At 30.9% G+C, this 15,025-nt stretch overlaps 2 protein-coding genes across 2 annotated transcripts; both read left to right on the forward strand.

Annotated features, from left to right (window-relative positions):
- Nucleotides 1-556: 556 nt before the first annotated feature.
- LOC130797028 (AP2-like ethylene-responsive transcription factor AIL1) lies at nucleotides 557-9,460 on the forward strand. Its single transcript, XM_057659497.1, has 9 exons — nucleotides 557-1,027; nucleotides 1,584-2,178; nucleotides 2,489-2,571; nucleotides 3,007-3,015; nucleotides 3,323-3,411; nucleotides 4,929-5,002; nucleotides 5,141-5,191; nucleotides 7,084-7,160; nucleotides 8,225-9,460. Exons 1-9 carry the CDS (start codon nucleotides 799-801, stop codon nucleotides 9,037-9,039), a joined length of 2,022 nt encoding a protein of 673 aa, XP_057515480.1. The 5' UTR covers nucleotides 557-798; the 3' UTR covers nucleotides 9,040-9,460.
- A 905-nt stretch (nucleotides 9,461-10,365) lies between these two features.
- Nucleotides 10,366-14,807, forward strand: LOC130797030 (receptor-like protein kinase). Its single transcript, XM_057659498.1, has 2 exons — nucleotides 10,366-13,798; nucleotides 14,416-14,807. Exons 1-2 carry the CDS (start codon nucleotides 10,822-10,824, stop codon nucleotides 14,745-14,747), a joined length of 3,309 nt encoding a protein of 1,102 aa, XP_057515481.1. The 5' UTR covers nucleotides 10,366-10,821; the 3' UTR covers nucleotides 14,748-14,807.
- Nucleotides 14,808-15,025: the final 218 nt, after the last annotated feature.

Genomic DNA, 15,025 nt, shown 5'->3' on the forward strand with positions numbered 1-15,025 from the left:
TAATTTGCACTTCTTTTTATTTTGGTTTATCCCACTCATTTTGCACTCTTTTTTTTTTTTTGCAATGACCTCACTTTTATTTTTTAAATCTCATCCACAATTTCTTTTTCTCTTTTCATCTTAACCAATTATTTCTATTATCCATTTAATTTTTGTCTTATTCTCCAACTTAATTTTACTTTTCATTAAATTTCAACCAAAATATTTTAGTTGCAATTTCAAAGGATGGAGGAAGTATAACAAATTGCGTTATAGATAAGTTCTCCATTATTAGTTACTCAATTAACCAATAGACAATATAGCAAGTGATATAAGCCTATAACCTACATGCTACAACAGTAGGGCTAATTTTTGGCTACTTCTACATCTTTTGTGTACACCTTATTTCATCTATACACTTCTTCACTTGTAACCAAATTGCAATATACCTTAATTATTTATTTGAATTCATTTATTTATTTATTTTATTTATTCTTCTATTAGTAAAGAGAGAGAAATAGATTATATAAATGCTAGAATTGCTTCGTAAGTAACAAATTTGTCTACATAATTTTGACCATTCCAATTCTTCTTCTTCCCCTATCTCCACCTTTTTTTTTCTTTCTCTTTTTCCTTCTTCAAAATGAGTTCTTCCTTGTTATTTTTCACTTCTTCATGCATGAATTAGTTTTCCCCTAACAATCATCACCCTCTTTTTTTCTTCTAAATCTAAACCCTAAAAAAATATTCATCATTGTTCTTTATTTTTTAAATATCTTTTTGGTTTTTTTTTTTTTTTTAAATTTTTAAAAAACATATATGGCTTCAATGAATTGGTTAGGGTTCTCCTTGTCTTCTCAAGAACTAACTTCTCAAGCTTCTAGTCATGGAAGTCATGAAGATCATCAACAATTTACAAGCACTAATGGAGAATGCTTTGATCTTGGTTCATCCAATGAAACTTTGGCTAATCCTTCTCTTAATCACATCCCTCTTCCTTTTGGTATCCTTGAAGCCTTTCATAGATCAAACAATAACCAATCTCAAGGTATTTTTTTTTCTGAATTTTTTATAGAAATTATTTTTTTTTCTATTTAAATTAAGACCTACTTAATATGGCTTAGAAAATGCTTGGTTAATTGTTTGATAACTGTTTTTTTGTTTATTATTCAAAACCCTTAACCAACTAAAAATTTAAATATTTAAAAGGATTTAAATGATGAATAAAACTTCATTCTATTTTAGATTTTTTTTGTCCTTATTTACTTTAATTTTTGTTGAAAATCTATATGAAATGGATAAAGTGAAACATGAAGTTTAAAATTTAATTTTTTAAAAAAATTATTGGTGAATAAAACTTCATTTTTTTTGTAGATTATAGATAAGATTTTTGTTATTTAATTAAATTTTGTAAGAATAAACCCAAAAGAAATAGGTAAAGTGAAACATGAAGTTTAAAATTTTTAATTTTTTTAAAAAAATTTGTCGGGGAATAAAACTTAATTTTTTTTTGCGGATTATAGATTATCGATTTTTTTTTTTGTATGAAAAAACCCAAAAGAAATGGATAAATTGACACATGAAGTATATGAATATTTTTGCAGATTGGAACATGAAGGGAAACTCAGAGATTAGTATGTTAATGGGAAATCAAGAAGTTGTTGAAGAGCCAAAACTAGAAAACTTTCTAGGGAATAGTCATTCTCTTAGAGAAAATCATCAACAACAAAATCAAAATAATGGAGATAATTACATTTTTAATGCTAATAATAATACAACAACATTTAATTTATGTAACCCTAACGATAATAATAATAATACTATTGATGATAACAATAATAATGGACTAAATGTTTCAATGATCAAAACATGGTTGAGATCAAACAATCCTTCTCAAACAAATATCATCAACGGCAGCGGTGGCGGTAGTGGTGGTAGGGATGGTGTTACCACCCTATCGAATGTGCAAACTTTGTCGCTTTCGATGGGTACGAGTGGTGGGACCCATCACTCTAACTCCCCCTTGTCGCTAAATGCGGCAAGCGGAATTAGTGGTGGTAGTGAAATGGAGGGTAAACAACAACAACAAAATGATACAACGGCCACCCTTGATGCTCAAAGTGGTGCACTAGAAAGTGTTCCAAGGAAATCTATTGATACTTTTGGACAAAGAACGTCCATTTACCGTGGTGTAACAAGGTATAAAATTCTTTTACATTAATTTTTATGTAAATTTTTTTATGTATTTTTTCATATGATATAATAATTTAGTTATATTTTTATATATATTTTGAATTTTCTTAAACTTTGTAACTTTGGGTATCCAATGTACTCGAAATTCGATCTTTTATTTTTTTGATAGATAGTACTTGAATTTAATATTTTTCTTATCAATTTCTCTTTAGGGCTTTGTATTTCTTTTTTCTCAATTTTTTAATAATAATTTATTTTATTTTTCCTTTTATATTGTTTATTTAATTATAATAATGTGTAATATACATAACTATAGACATAGGTGGACTGGGAGATATGAAGCTCATTTGTGGGATAATAGTTGTAGGAGAGAAGGACAAACTCGTAAGGGTAGGCAAGGTATGTAAACACAATATATACTTTGATATTTTCGTTCGATTTTAATTATACTACATTCTATTTCTTATAAGAAACATAATGGAAATCGACCAATGGACGTCTTAATAGTGGCGGCAAGATATCCATCGGTTAAAAAATCAACTTTTATTTTTAAAATTGTCGAAATACAATTTAAATAAAACGATTAGCAAGAATTAGGTGATCTTATCAGTTGCAGTATGTAACACTTTATTCAAATTAGTTCTAAAATTTGATTCTCTATGCCTTCTCCCCTCACCCCTACATGTTCTAAAAATATGATTTAGCAAGAGTACAATTAAGTATTTATTAACAAAATTAATGCAAGTGTTTAATTAAATGAAACTAACATGTTTTCTTTTTTGGTGTCTTACAATGGTCTTTGATGGTGGGCTATCTACAAAATGTTGTTTGCAGTTTATTTGGGTAAGTACTCTAATATTTATGGTGGACAACAAAAAGTTCCTTTTTGAGCTCTTTTATTTCTTAATTATAGTATTTGGATTCTCTTACAAATTCTTATTTATTAATACGAATAGAATCTAAGATCTTATCTTATAAAATAAAAATAAATTAATTTGTTGATTTTATTCCCTCATATGTTTATGTTTTCTGTTTTTAATGGGTTTGATTTGTTTTATATATTTTTTTAAATTCTTGAATCTTCATCATAATTTTTATAAGCAGAACACATTAATTTGATAGATGATATTGTGTGTATGTTTATGTTTAGGTGGTTATGACAAAGAAGAAAAAGCGGCTAGAGCTTATGATTTGGCTGCAATTAAATACTGGGGTTCTACCACTACTACCAACTTTCCTGTAAGTTTTTTATTATTGTCCTTATTTTAATTAAATTATTTTCCATTTTATTTAATTTTAACGATTATTTTGCTAGCCTATATCTATCACCTTTTGAAAAAAATTTAAAATTTTAACTAGGTTCTTTAAGAAATTTTTTGATGTAATGTCCTCTTAATTATCAGTATTATATCTAATGAATTATCATAATCTTTATTAGCGATAATTTCTATATTATTTTGTTTTGATTTATATAATCAGTTAGTTTATTGTCAAGATTAAGATTTTAATATTATCGTATGAACTTGTGAATAACTTATGACTAAGATGTGCATGTTGAAAAATACGATAGCATCAAAATTTTAATTTTGGAAATGGTATACGAAAGTGTCAGCTATTATCTACAACGATCTTAGTTTTACTAATTAAATTTATTTGTCTTTTTTTTAACAGTGAATTAATTATGTTGATGTTTATAACCTTAATTCTCTCGAGTCGGAGACTCTTTTAACCGCGCTCTCCTCTATGGGTATGAGTTGTCGCCGTCCTTTCCTCTTAAGACCATGTCTATAATTTTTCTATAAGCGGGATACACTGAGTAGGATGCTGATGATGAACCTTATTTAGGTAGTTATTTTAAAAATTTTCTAAAGGGATTGAAATTCTTGCATGAATGAAAGATAAGGATTAATGGGGGAGGGGATCAATTAAGGAAATCTATTGATCATCAAATAAATTATTTCTTAAATATATTTATTTATAATTATATCCCGAATTTAGTCGACATAATAATCTTGTTGCTAGATAAATACAATGAGCAAGTTATACTGAAAGGCCTGCATTTCCCTATTTAAAGTACACCATAACCATAATTAAGGACTTTTGTCTGTATTAATTTATCTTAATTAAGTTTTTGATTTAATCAGGAGACATGCTCCGGTACAAATGGTGAAAGTTTTGCACTAAAAAACACATTATTGTTAGTGGAAACTTGTCTTAGTGATCTTTTTATTGCATGTCTTGTCTAATTGAAAAGGTTAATTATTGATTCATAATCGAATTTTGTTTGGTTAAAGAGTATGAAGTTTAATTTTGTGGAAAAAGGTTTTGAATTTGATTCTAGTATTTTTGTTATTTTTTTGTTCTATTTTATACTCAAAAAAAAAATTAATTAAATCAACTATTGTTACTTATTAAACTTTTTTCATGAATTTGTCATAATAGTGACCTCTACATTGTACTATTGATAAGTTAGTACTATGTCAAATGAATTTGCTTTATTTTTCATTTTAAATAGAGATTATATGATAAAGTACTTTTAATAACTATAGTAAATAATTGGGTCTTATGATCACGTATTAGTTTTTTCAAGTAAAAATGTCTTGAATTTATTTTTTATATAGTTCTCTTAACTATCATATTTATAAAAAAAAAATAGTGAATTTATGTAACAAATTCATCAGAAAAAGTGTTTTAATTACTAATTATAATTATTATATTATTTACAAAACTTGAACTCTTATTCTTAAATTGTTTAGATTAGTGATTACACGAAGGAAATTGAGGATATGAAGCCTATGACACGACAAGAATATGTTGCATCTTTACGAAGGTAAATCTAATTTTATTAATTTATTTTTTTGTATAATTTTGAAAGACTTTTTGATGAGGTGAAAATAATAATAATAATAATAATAATAATAATAATAATAATAATAATAATAATAAATTCTTAATTTTCCTAATGCAGGAAAAGTAGTGGATTTTCTCGTGGTGCATCAATATACCGAGGAGTAACAAGGTACGAGTAATGAGGACTATATTTTATAATTTAGGGCAATTATTAACGAATCTAATTAATCGTGAATATTAATTTTTTTTCTTTAGCATATAATTTTTCCTATTATTTACAATATAAATTTTTATCAGCACTGGGTTATTCAGTCAAATTTTTGTAAAAGGATAAAACACAAAATTTCATATATCCATACATATTCAATTATATTGATTCTTCGAATTTTAACAATTTGTAGTTACAAGAAATCAGCAACTTCCCATCAAATACTATTTTAAGTTCTTTGTTTATGAGTTTTTAAATTAGCGTTTTTGAAACAACATACTCCAAATGCGTTTTTCCAACACCATTACTCCATCTTATTTTTCTTTTTAGTCATTTTATTTTCTTACTTTTTTACTTATTTAATTTTTTTAAAAATAATTTTGTACCTATGCTTACATTTTTGAAACTCTAAAATTATTGTTTCTCCTTTCTATTTTTGTCTATTCTATCAAATCATATTCGTTTTAGATAACACTAATTTGAATACATTCCACAAATTGCAATCTTTAGTTAGATATACGCCTCTGTTATACTCATTTACGGGCAATCTTTAATTAGATATACGCCTCTGTTACATTCATTTACGGTGTGGGAATTTTTTTTTATAAATGTGCTTAAATGAGTGGGAGGGAGTAGGGGAATAAGAGAATGCCACAGATGATACAAATCTTAATTATTATACTATTTCATAAAAAAAAATAAATTCAAGTTATAAAACATAATGACAAATCTTCAAGTCTTATTATTTTAACAAATCTAATGCTACAATAATGATTTATGATTTTGATTGTATTGTACTCTACTGTACAATACGTGTGGATGTGACATAATTTATTCACTTACCCACAAGTATGTTTTTATTTTGCCTTAATTTTTTATTTTTAAATTTTCCATTTAATTTTACTTCATTTCAATATTTATTATGTAAAAGTAGATCATAGAACTCTTTTATTAATTCTTTTCATGTATTATTTTTTTTCATCCATATAAGTTAATTATTTTTACTTATAAGTTTTATCTTTTATTTTAATATTTTACTCATTTTTACTTAGACAAAAAAACCTATTACAAAATAATTCTAAATGAATGAGACTAATAATTAAATTATTATAATATAAAAATATTTTTAATATCATTAAATCTATTTGACTAGATAGACCAAGTTAAAAGGGTGCAGTATCATGTGCCCATGTGAACTCTGCCTGCAATTGTTGCAGAATTTTTTAGGCTAATGTGCTTACTTTTAGTATCAAATATGCACATATAAATGTAATTATACCACAATAAAATAATTTTTATATTTGTCTTTTAGAATGTATTAATACAATTGAATATCACTAATTATATATAATAAAAAATTTAAAATTATTAATATTAATATTTTTTACATTAATACGAAAATAAAATTTAACTTTATTATATCTTTATTTATAGATTAAAATTAATATAAAATTAAAACAAGTATTGTCAATTAAAGGTTTCTTAAAAGCTATGCTTCTATAAAAAGTTTCTTTATCAGTTTTAAATGTCGTTCCCTTAAGGAATGGGAGATCCAGAAAAAATTAAGTGATGGTAATTCAAGTAAAATAATCTATTGGGTTTTGATCTCGGTCACCTATTTGCAATGCAATATACTAACTAATTTATCTAGGGTATATTTACATGTAAAGTTTTTTCTTTTTAAATTGAAGTGATGTCAACTGAACTCTGTATCATCACACTAGATATGCCAATGCCCAGAAGTAATAGTATTTTTATATAGATCAATAAAAATAGATAATTAGCTAATCTTAAGGTTTTGTATGTGCTCAATAAGAAATAAATTAAACATTTGTATAAATTGGACTAAATAGGCATCACCAGCATGGTCGTTGGCAAGCAAGGATAGGCAGAGTTGCAGGCAACAAAGACCTCTACCTTGGCACTTTCAGTAAGTTGCTACATACTATTTCTTCTATTTTATACCACTTATCTTTGATAAATATTTGTGATTTTTGCGCCTCAACTTTTTAAGCTTATTAATTCTACTTTTTATTTATTGATTTGGGATATTTCTTTTTTTACCAAAAATTAAGAGAGGTGGGGAATCACTTAAAAATGGATGGACAACTTACTTTTTTTCATAAAAGATATTGGTATTTATGTGTAGTTGTGTTGCTGTATTAAGGGCAAAAGGATAAAAAAAATAACAAAAATAGAAATGGAACATAATCAATGAAGTGACCCAACAAGAAAATATTCCTAAATCAATGAATTGGAGGGAGTTATATAAAAAATTTCATATTTGTATATGTTTTTTTTATAATTTTGTAAATTTCAATTTTTTAGTTGTTTTTCACTCTTTTTGTTTATTTAACTTACCTTTTTATTTGACGGACTATCCATATTTGTACTCCCTTCACAGGGAAAATTAGAGGAAAGCGGTCGATTTTACCCCAAATAGAAGAAACCCTGCATAAGAGGACATAAGTGGCAACGTTGTCTCGAGATAACACCTACTTGCAGAAAAAAACTAAGTCTACATAAAATAACATAAAAATAAAATATAAATAAAAGATAGAAGATAGATAAAATAAAGCCACAATAATTTGTGATTAGCCTAAACTCCTAAAAGTTTTCGACTCCTCACCTAACATACACTTCAACTCGTCTTGTATGAGAACATCTCACCATACAACTAACCTATATAATTAGTCCATATCTCTAAATGAACAATTTAAGATTGTAAATGATCATTAAGGTTATAAATGATTACTTTAAAACTATATAAAGTGACTACATTAAATATTTACGCAATCATTTTAAAATTATAAATAATCACTTTAAGATTTTAAGTGTAAATTCAATTGGGCCAATATAAATAATCTCATCATAAAACCGTTTCATTTGAGAATTTATGAAAACAATTTTAAAATGTTGATATTTAAAGTCTTGGCCCACATTCACCTAAAGTTATAACTCACCAAATGATTCCATGCCACCAATGATGAACAGGCACTCAGGAAGAAGCAGCAGAAGCATATGACATAGCAGCAATAAAATTCAGAGGATTAAATGCAGTAACTAACTTTGAGATTAACAGATATGATGTGAAAGCCATACTTGATAGTGCCACTCTTCCCATTGGAGGTGCTGCTAAAAGATTGAAAGATGTTGAAGATTTAACACCTTCTTCTGATAAACAAATCATTAGCCCAATTAATACTCATGATCATTCCCATCTTTCTTCTTATGGTAATGGGATTCCCAACTTTCATTCCTGGCCTGGAATTGCATTCCCACAACCCCAACAAGCAATCACAATGCAGAATTACCCTTATGCTAATTCCCATCAACAAAGGGTATGGTGTAAGCAAGAAGTACAGGATTGTAACGATCATGATTATCAGAATCATTTTAATCAGATTCAGATGAATAGTGGGACCCATAACTTTTTTCAGATGCATAATTTGATGGGTTTGGAGAATTCTTCTTCTAGTATGGAGCAGAGTTCTGGGTCTAATTCTGTTCTTTATGGGAATGGGAATGGGAATGATGGTATTGGTGGGTATGGATTCCCTCCTGGGAATGGGATGTCTACAGTTGTAGCTGAAGATGGGAATGGGAATGGGAATGAGAATTATTATTATTACTCACAAGGGAATGGTAGTGTAAGAGGAAATGTTGGGACTTATGATCAAGGATCAGCTTGTAACAACTGGGTCCCAACTGCTATACCTGCACTCGGCCCTAGAACCACCCATCTGGCTGCTGTTGGTGGTCATGAAGGAGGAGGAATCCCTACTTTTACTGTTTGGAATGACGCATAAATTCTGAATACTTGATCTCTCACTATAAGCAGCAATTTCAAAACCACAGAGAAGTATAACTTAATTCTAAAGTATGAAGTTTTTTTAGTATTAATTTGTAGTATTGTTTAACAGATTTTAACTTATTAGGAGGATGAAGTTAGGCATCTTTTTCATTTTATTTTATAATATTAGGTGATATTATATGAAAATTGCACAGGGATCTAGCCTGGAGTTCGGTAATAGCAATGGGTTTTGAGTGATCGGAATTCTCACTATTGCTATGATTTTGGGAACTTTAGGTTATTTTGATTCTCGGAAAGTTTTTGTTTTTTTGGCTGTGTTAGCTACACCAGTCTTTGTAATTTTGAATTTTTTAACATTATGATGATACAAAGAATGGAAGTTCTCCTTTTTGTATACATTTTGCTTTCAACTGTTCAATGGTATTCTTTATCTTTACTTCTTATGTTCATTCATTTTCCACGAAATTGAGATTTCATAGTTTTTTAGTTTCGAATTAACAAGTATGTCTTACGGTTTAACACTAATTTGCTAAGGTGATAAATTAATCACTTATGAGCACATTGTGAAGTGTAATGCAAGTTATAGCTCAATTCATTTACATAAGTTTTTCTTATTGGGTAAACTTAGCTTACCGTTCAAAATTAAAGTATTATAAAGTGAATGTAATATGGGAATGAATCGGATTCCAGAAGACAACACCCTTACCTTAGTTCGTAGGATCTGAACCACTATAAAAGTAGTCTAAGTAAATAACGGTGATTTGTAATATTAACAAATTATTTTTATGTGCAAAAATTTGATAGGGTGGGACTTATAGGATATTTCTGCCTACTATATTATTTGGATGGGGCACACCACAAAGTCAAACTCATTTTTTAATTTTCTGTAGTTTATGTTACACTGTTTTTATTAATAGAATTATTTATCAAATAATAATCAGGACCTGAGTAGACTCAAACCGTAAAAATAGATAATGGAGCTTAGAGAATTATAATCAGGTGTCCTAATCACATTATCTACCCTCCCCATTATGCTAAAACAACAAACAAGAAATAATATATGAAAGTCATTATGATAAAGGTGGATGGAATAAAATTCTACAATTTGGAAAATATTACTATGGAATTCTAAAATGGCATTGAAGTGTTAGGAATTTTAGCATTAACAAAAAGGAAAGTTCCTAGCAAGAACGAGATCACAATCACTAAAATAATAAGTTATATACTTGCATATAATGTTTGGTGTGTAATTCTCCTACATTAAATGTGTACGTATGCAAGCAATGCTCATTACCCAGAACTTGTGGGTCCGAGCCCATGAGTGCCCTGTAGGTGTGTCCACACAGATGAGCCCACACAGATGAGCCCACACATAATTATACGATGAATTGTCACGACCTAACAGAAACAGTAGATACCACAACAACATTATTGAATTCCAACATGGCATTGAAGTGTTAGGAATTTTAGCATTAACTAAAAGGAATGTTCCCAGCAAGAATGAGACACTAGATACAACAACTTTAAATAGCTCTCACGTCTGAGGAGTTTGTAAGTTAAATGTCGACAACTCAAAATAAATAAGAAGATAACAGATACAACTCTAAACAAATAAGAAGTACACGTAGTTTACCAAGTCATTTCAACCAAACCTACATAATGTTTCTTAGTACCTTTCCTAGTTTCCTCTAAGAAATTGGCTTTAATTCTTATATTTGAGGTAAATTTCCTTCCTTGATCATCCTTTCTCTTTGCAACTACTAAATTTTAAGCTTCCATGGAAAACCATAAAACCGCCATTATCTTCTTATTTATTTGTTTTACCTTTGTTCATTTTTGTACATTATCTGCCTTAAACTCTGAAGGGAAAGCTTTAATTTCACTTCTAAACAAATGGGTAGTTCCAAAATCTGTAAAATATAGCTGGAATTCTTCCCAACTTACCCCTTGTTCATGGAAAGGTGTGAAATGTAGTAAAACCCAGAAAATATTTTCCCTTAACTTGTCCAATCTTGGCATTTCTGGTCCTGTGGGACCAGAAATTGGCCAATTATCTAACTTACAGCATCTTGAACTTTCCTCAAACACACTTTCTGGCCCCATCCCTATTGAAATCAACCAATTGACTCTCCTAAAAGTTCTAGATTTTTCTGGAAACAATCTCACTGGTTCCATCCCTATTGAAATCACCCATTGTAGTCTTCTAGAAGTTCTAAATCTTTCTAAAAACAATCTCACTGGTGCAATCCCAGGAAACATGGGAAACTTCCAAAACCTGCAGGAACTTTACCTTTACAGTAATTCACTGATGGGTATGATTCCTGAGTCCTTGTTTCATATCCCAAAACTTGTGTTCTTTTGGGTTCATAACAATCAAATTACTGGTGAAATACCTTTTTCTATTGGGAATTGTTCTGCCCTTGAAGATGTTTATCTGAATAACAATCTACTTACTGGTGTATTGCCCTCGAGTGTCATTAATCTCGAAAATTTAACACGATTAGGAGTAAGTTCAAACAGTCTAGAAGGTGAAATTCCTTCTTTTGGTTATGTTGGTTGTAGGAATTTGAAGATATTAGACTTATCAGTAAACCGTTTTAGTGGTGTGATCCCACAAACCCTAAGCAATTGCACCCGTATGTCAAATTTCTCGGTCATGACTAACGAACTAGTTGGGACGATCCCATCTTCGTTTGGTCTGCTTACTGAATTGACAATGCTTATCCTATCTGAAAACTCATTGTCGGGAAAAATCCCCCCAGAGCTCGGAAATTGTAAAAACTTGAAAATGTTGCAGTTGAATGACAATAAACTCGAGGGTGAAATTCCAAGCGAACTTGGAATGTTAACGAGTTTGGTTGTCCTTCGGTTGCATAATAATGGTCTGATAGGTGAAGTTCCTCTTGGAATTTGGAAGATAAGGACCCTAGAGGATATTCTTATATATAATAACAAATTGTCTGGGGAGCTTCCTGTAGAATTAACCGAGCTGAAACACCTCAAGGATCTTACTTTAGCTGATAACCAATTCTCGGGGATCATACCATATCGGTTGGGGATGAATAGTAGCTTGGTTTTGATTGATTTCACTAACAATAAGTTTACAGGGGGAATTCCGCCCAATCTGTGCTTCGAAAAACAGCTGCAGCTGCTAGATATGGGAAGCAATATGCTCAGTGGAAGCATACCTCCAAAGCTCGGTGGCTGTTCTAGTTTGATAAGGCTTAGGCTCGAACAAAATAATCTAACCGGAGTGATTCCCGAGTTTGAACGAGATCATAGCCTGAATTTCGTTGACTTGAGTGGGAATAAGATTCATGGGAATGTGCCATCAAGCCTTGGTAATTGTCGCAATCTCACTTGGATCAACTTCACTAGCAATGAACTTTCGGGCGCTTTACCAAAAGAACTCGGAAAATTGACCGAACTTAGTTATGTTTTCATTGCTCACAACAAATTGGAGGGATCTTTGCCACATGAACTAGGGGATTGGCATAAGGTGCTTAAATTGGACCTATCTTTCAACTCTTTGAATGGTTCAATACCCACAAGTTTTAAAAACTTGACATCCTTGTCGATCTTAGATTTGGGTGAGAACTGTCTTACCGGAGAAATCCCATCACATTTCTCCGAACTTCAAATGCTCCAAGAACTTCATCTTGGTGGGAATAGACTAGAAGGATCGATTCCATTCTCGATCACTGCATCAAAGAATTTGATCCTATCCGCCTTGAATCTTAGTAACAATCGTCTAACAGCTCACTTGCCGCCTGATTTCAAAAATTTGGCCAGTTTACAGTGGATTGATGTATCTCACAACCGACTGACAGGGTCATTGGAAACTCTTGTTAATATGTCGGGTTTAGATTCCATTAATGTATCATATAATCTCTTCTCCGGGCCAATACCCCCATCGTTGTTGAAGCTCTTCGACAAATCAGCATCATCTTTTCTCGGTAATCCCGAGCTTTGTGTAGACTGCACTCACTTCGTTGGCTTCGTATGCGCAGGAAGCTCGCAAATCAAACACTGCAGTACTATGAAGCAGAATCACAAAGGACTGCACAAATATCAAATTGCAATGATCGTCCTTGGATCATCGATCTTTGTGTTTTTTGCAGCGTTTTCTCTGTTTTGTGTATATGCTAACCAGCGAAAACCCATAAAGGATGTCGAACCTTGGTGCGTGGAGAGTTCCAACACTTTGCACAAAATCATGGAGTCTACGGAGCATCTTGACGACCAGCACATCATCGGAAGAGGAGCACATGGAACTGTCTACAAGGCGGTGTTAGGCCCAGACGAAGTTTATGCTGTCAAGAAGCTTGTATTTGACGAGCAGAGGGGTGCAAGCAAGAGCATGACTAGAGAAATCGAGACACTCGGGCAGATCAAGCATAGGAACTTAGTGAAATTGAAGAATTTTTGGTGGACAAAAAACTATGGTCTAATAATGTATGAATACATGGAAAATGGTAGCCTCGGTGATGTTCTTCATAAGACAAGACCATTGTCGATAATAACATGGGATGTACGCCTCAAGATAGCTCTCGGAACAGCCCATGGATTAGCTTACCTTCACTTCGATTGCGATCCTCCTATTGTACACCGTGACATTAAGCCTGAGAACATACTCCTCGACTCTGAAATGGTGCCTCACATCTCGGATTTTGGCATTGCTAAACTTCTAGATCAAACTTCTATGTCAACACGGTCATCTGCAGTTCATGGGACTATAGGCTACATTGCACCAGGTAACAATATTTAGCACTAGATATGAGAAAGCTTGTGCTGCATTCACAATTCTAGCCCAAATGATTTTTATGTCAAAAGACGTGATAGAGTAAATAACATATATTAGGACTACAACTAGAGGTGTTTAAGGGGCGGATCATATTTTAACGGGTCATTAGCGGGTCGGAACATTAATGGGTCTTACAGTAAAGGGTTGGGGCGGGCCGGATCGGATCGGATAATTATAGGAATTGGTGGGAAAAAAAAAATTATCTTTTTTTTTTAAAATATTTTTATATGATTTTACTATTATATACAAAGGTGGGTCGTTAACGTGACATAAAGTAGAATAAAAAAAAATATTATATGAACCTTTAAAAAATTAGTCAAAGGGAGTCGGGTTCAAACTAGCTTTGGCCCGTCCCGTTCCGTTTAGATTTGACATGACCCGTCCTGCCCCGGTCCATTGAACACCTTTAACTACAACCAAAAGCTTAAACTAACGACTAATATCGCAATATATGTTGTATAATCTATTAAATATTAGCCTCTATATGTTTGTTTTTGTTAAAAAAATCTTCCCATCTGTGATGAAAATCAAAAACCATTAACATATTTCACTTATTTCATGAGACAGAAACAGCCTATGCAACAACATGGAGTAAGGAGTCAGATGTGTACGGCTACGGAGTATTTTTGCTCGAAATGTTAACCAGAAAGCGAGCAGTGGATGCATCATTTCCTGAGGGAATCGACTTAGTCGTATGGGTGAGATCGGTGTGGAATAGTACCGAAGAGATTGATCAGATGATTGATACTACACTCCTAGAAGAGTTACAGGATTCAAGGGTCATGGAGCAAGTTCATGATGTTATTTTTATAGCTTTGAAATGTACTGAAAAGGAACCAAGAAGAAGGCCAACTATGAGAGACGTTGTGAAGCTGTTAGATGATGCAAATCTGTACTAACAACAAAGGGTGTTGTTCTAGCCGTTCTTGGCTAAGCTGTCACGCCCCTCCAATTTTGTAATTTTTCTTCACATGTCTATATATATACATATATATATGTATATACGATTACATACGAGTTTTATATATATATATATATATATATATATATATATATATATATATATATATATATACACATATATATATATACATATATATATATATATATACATATATATAACTACAAACCCATGAAATTACACGAGTTGGTCTTGTATAAACTTATTGCACACTAT

This window comes from Amaranthus tricolor, chromosome 12 (genome assembly GCF_026212465.1).
Source record: "Amaranthus tricolor cultivar Red isolate AtriRed21 chromosome 12, ASM2621246v1, whole genome shotgun sequence".
NCBI lineage: Eukaryota > Viridiplantae > Streptophyta > Magnoliopsida > Caryophyllales > Amaranthaceae > Amaranthus > Amaranthus tricolor.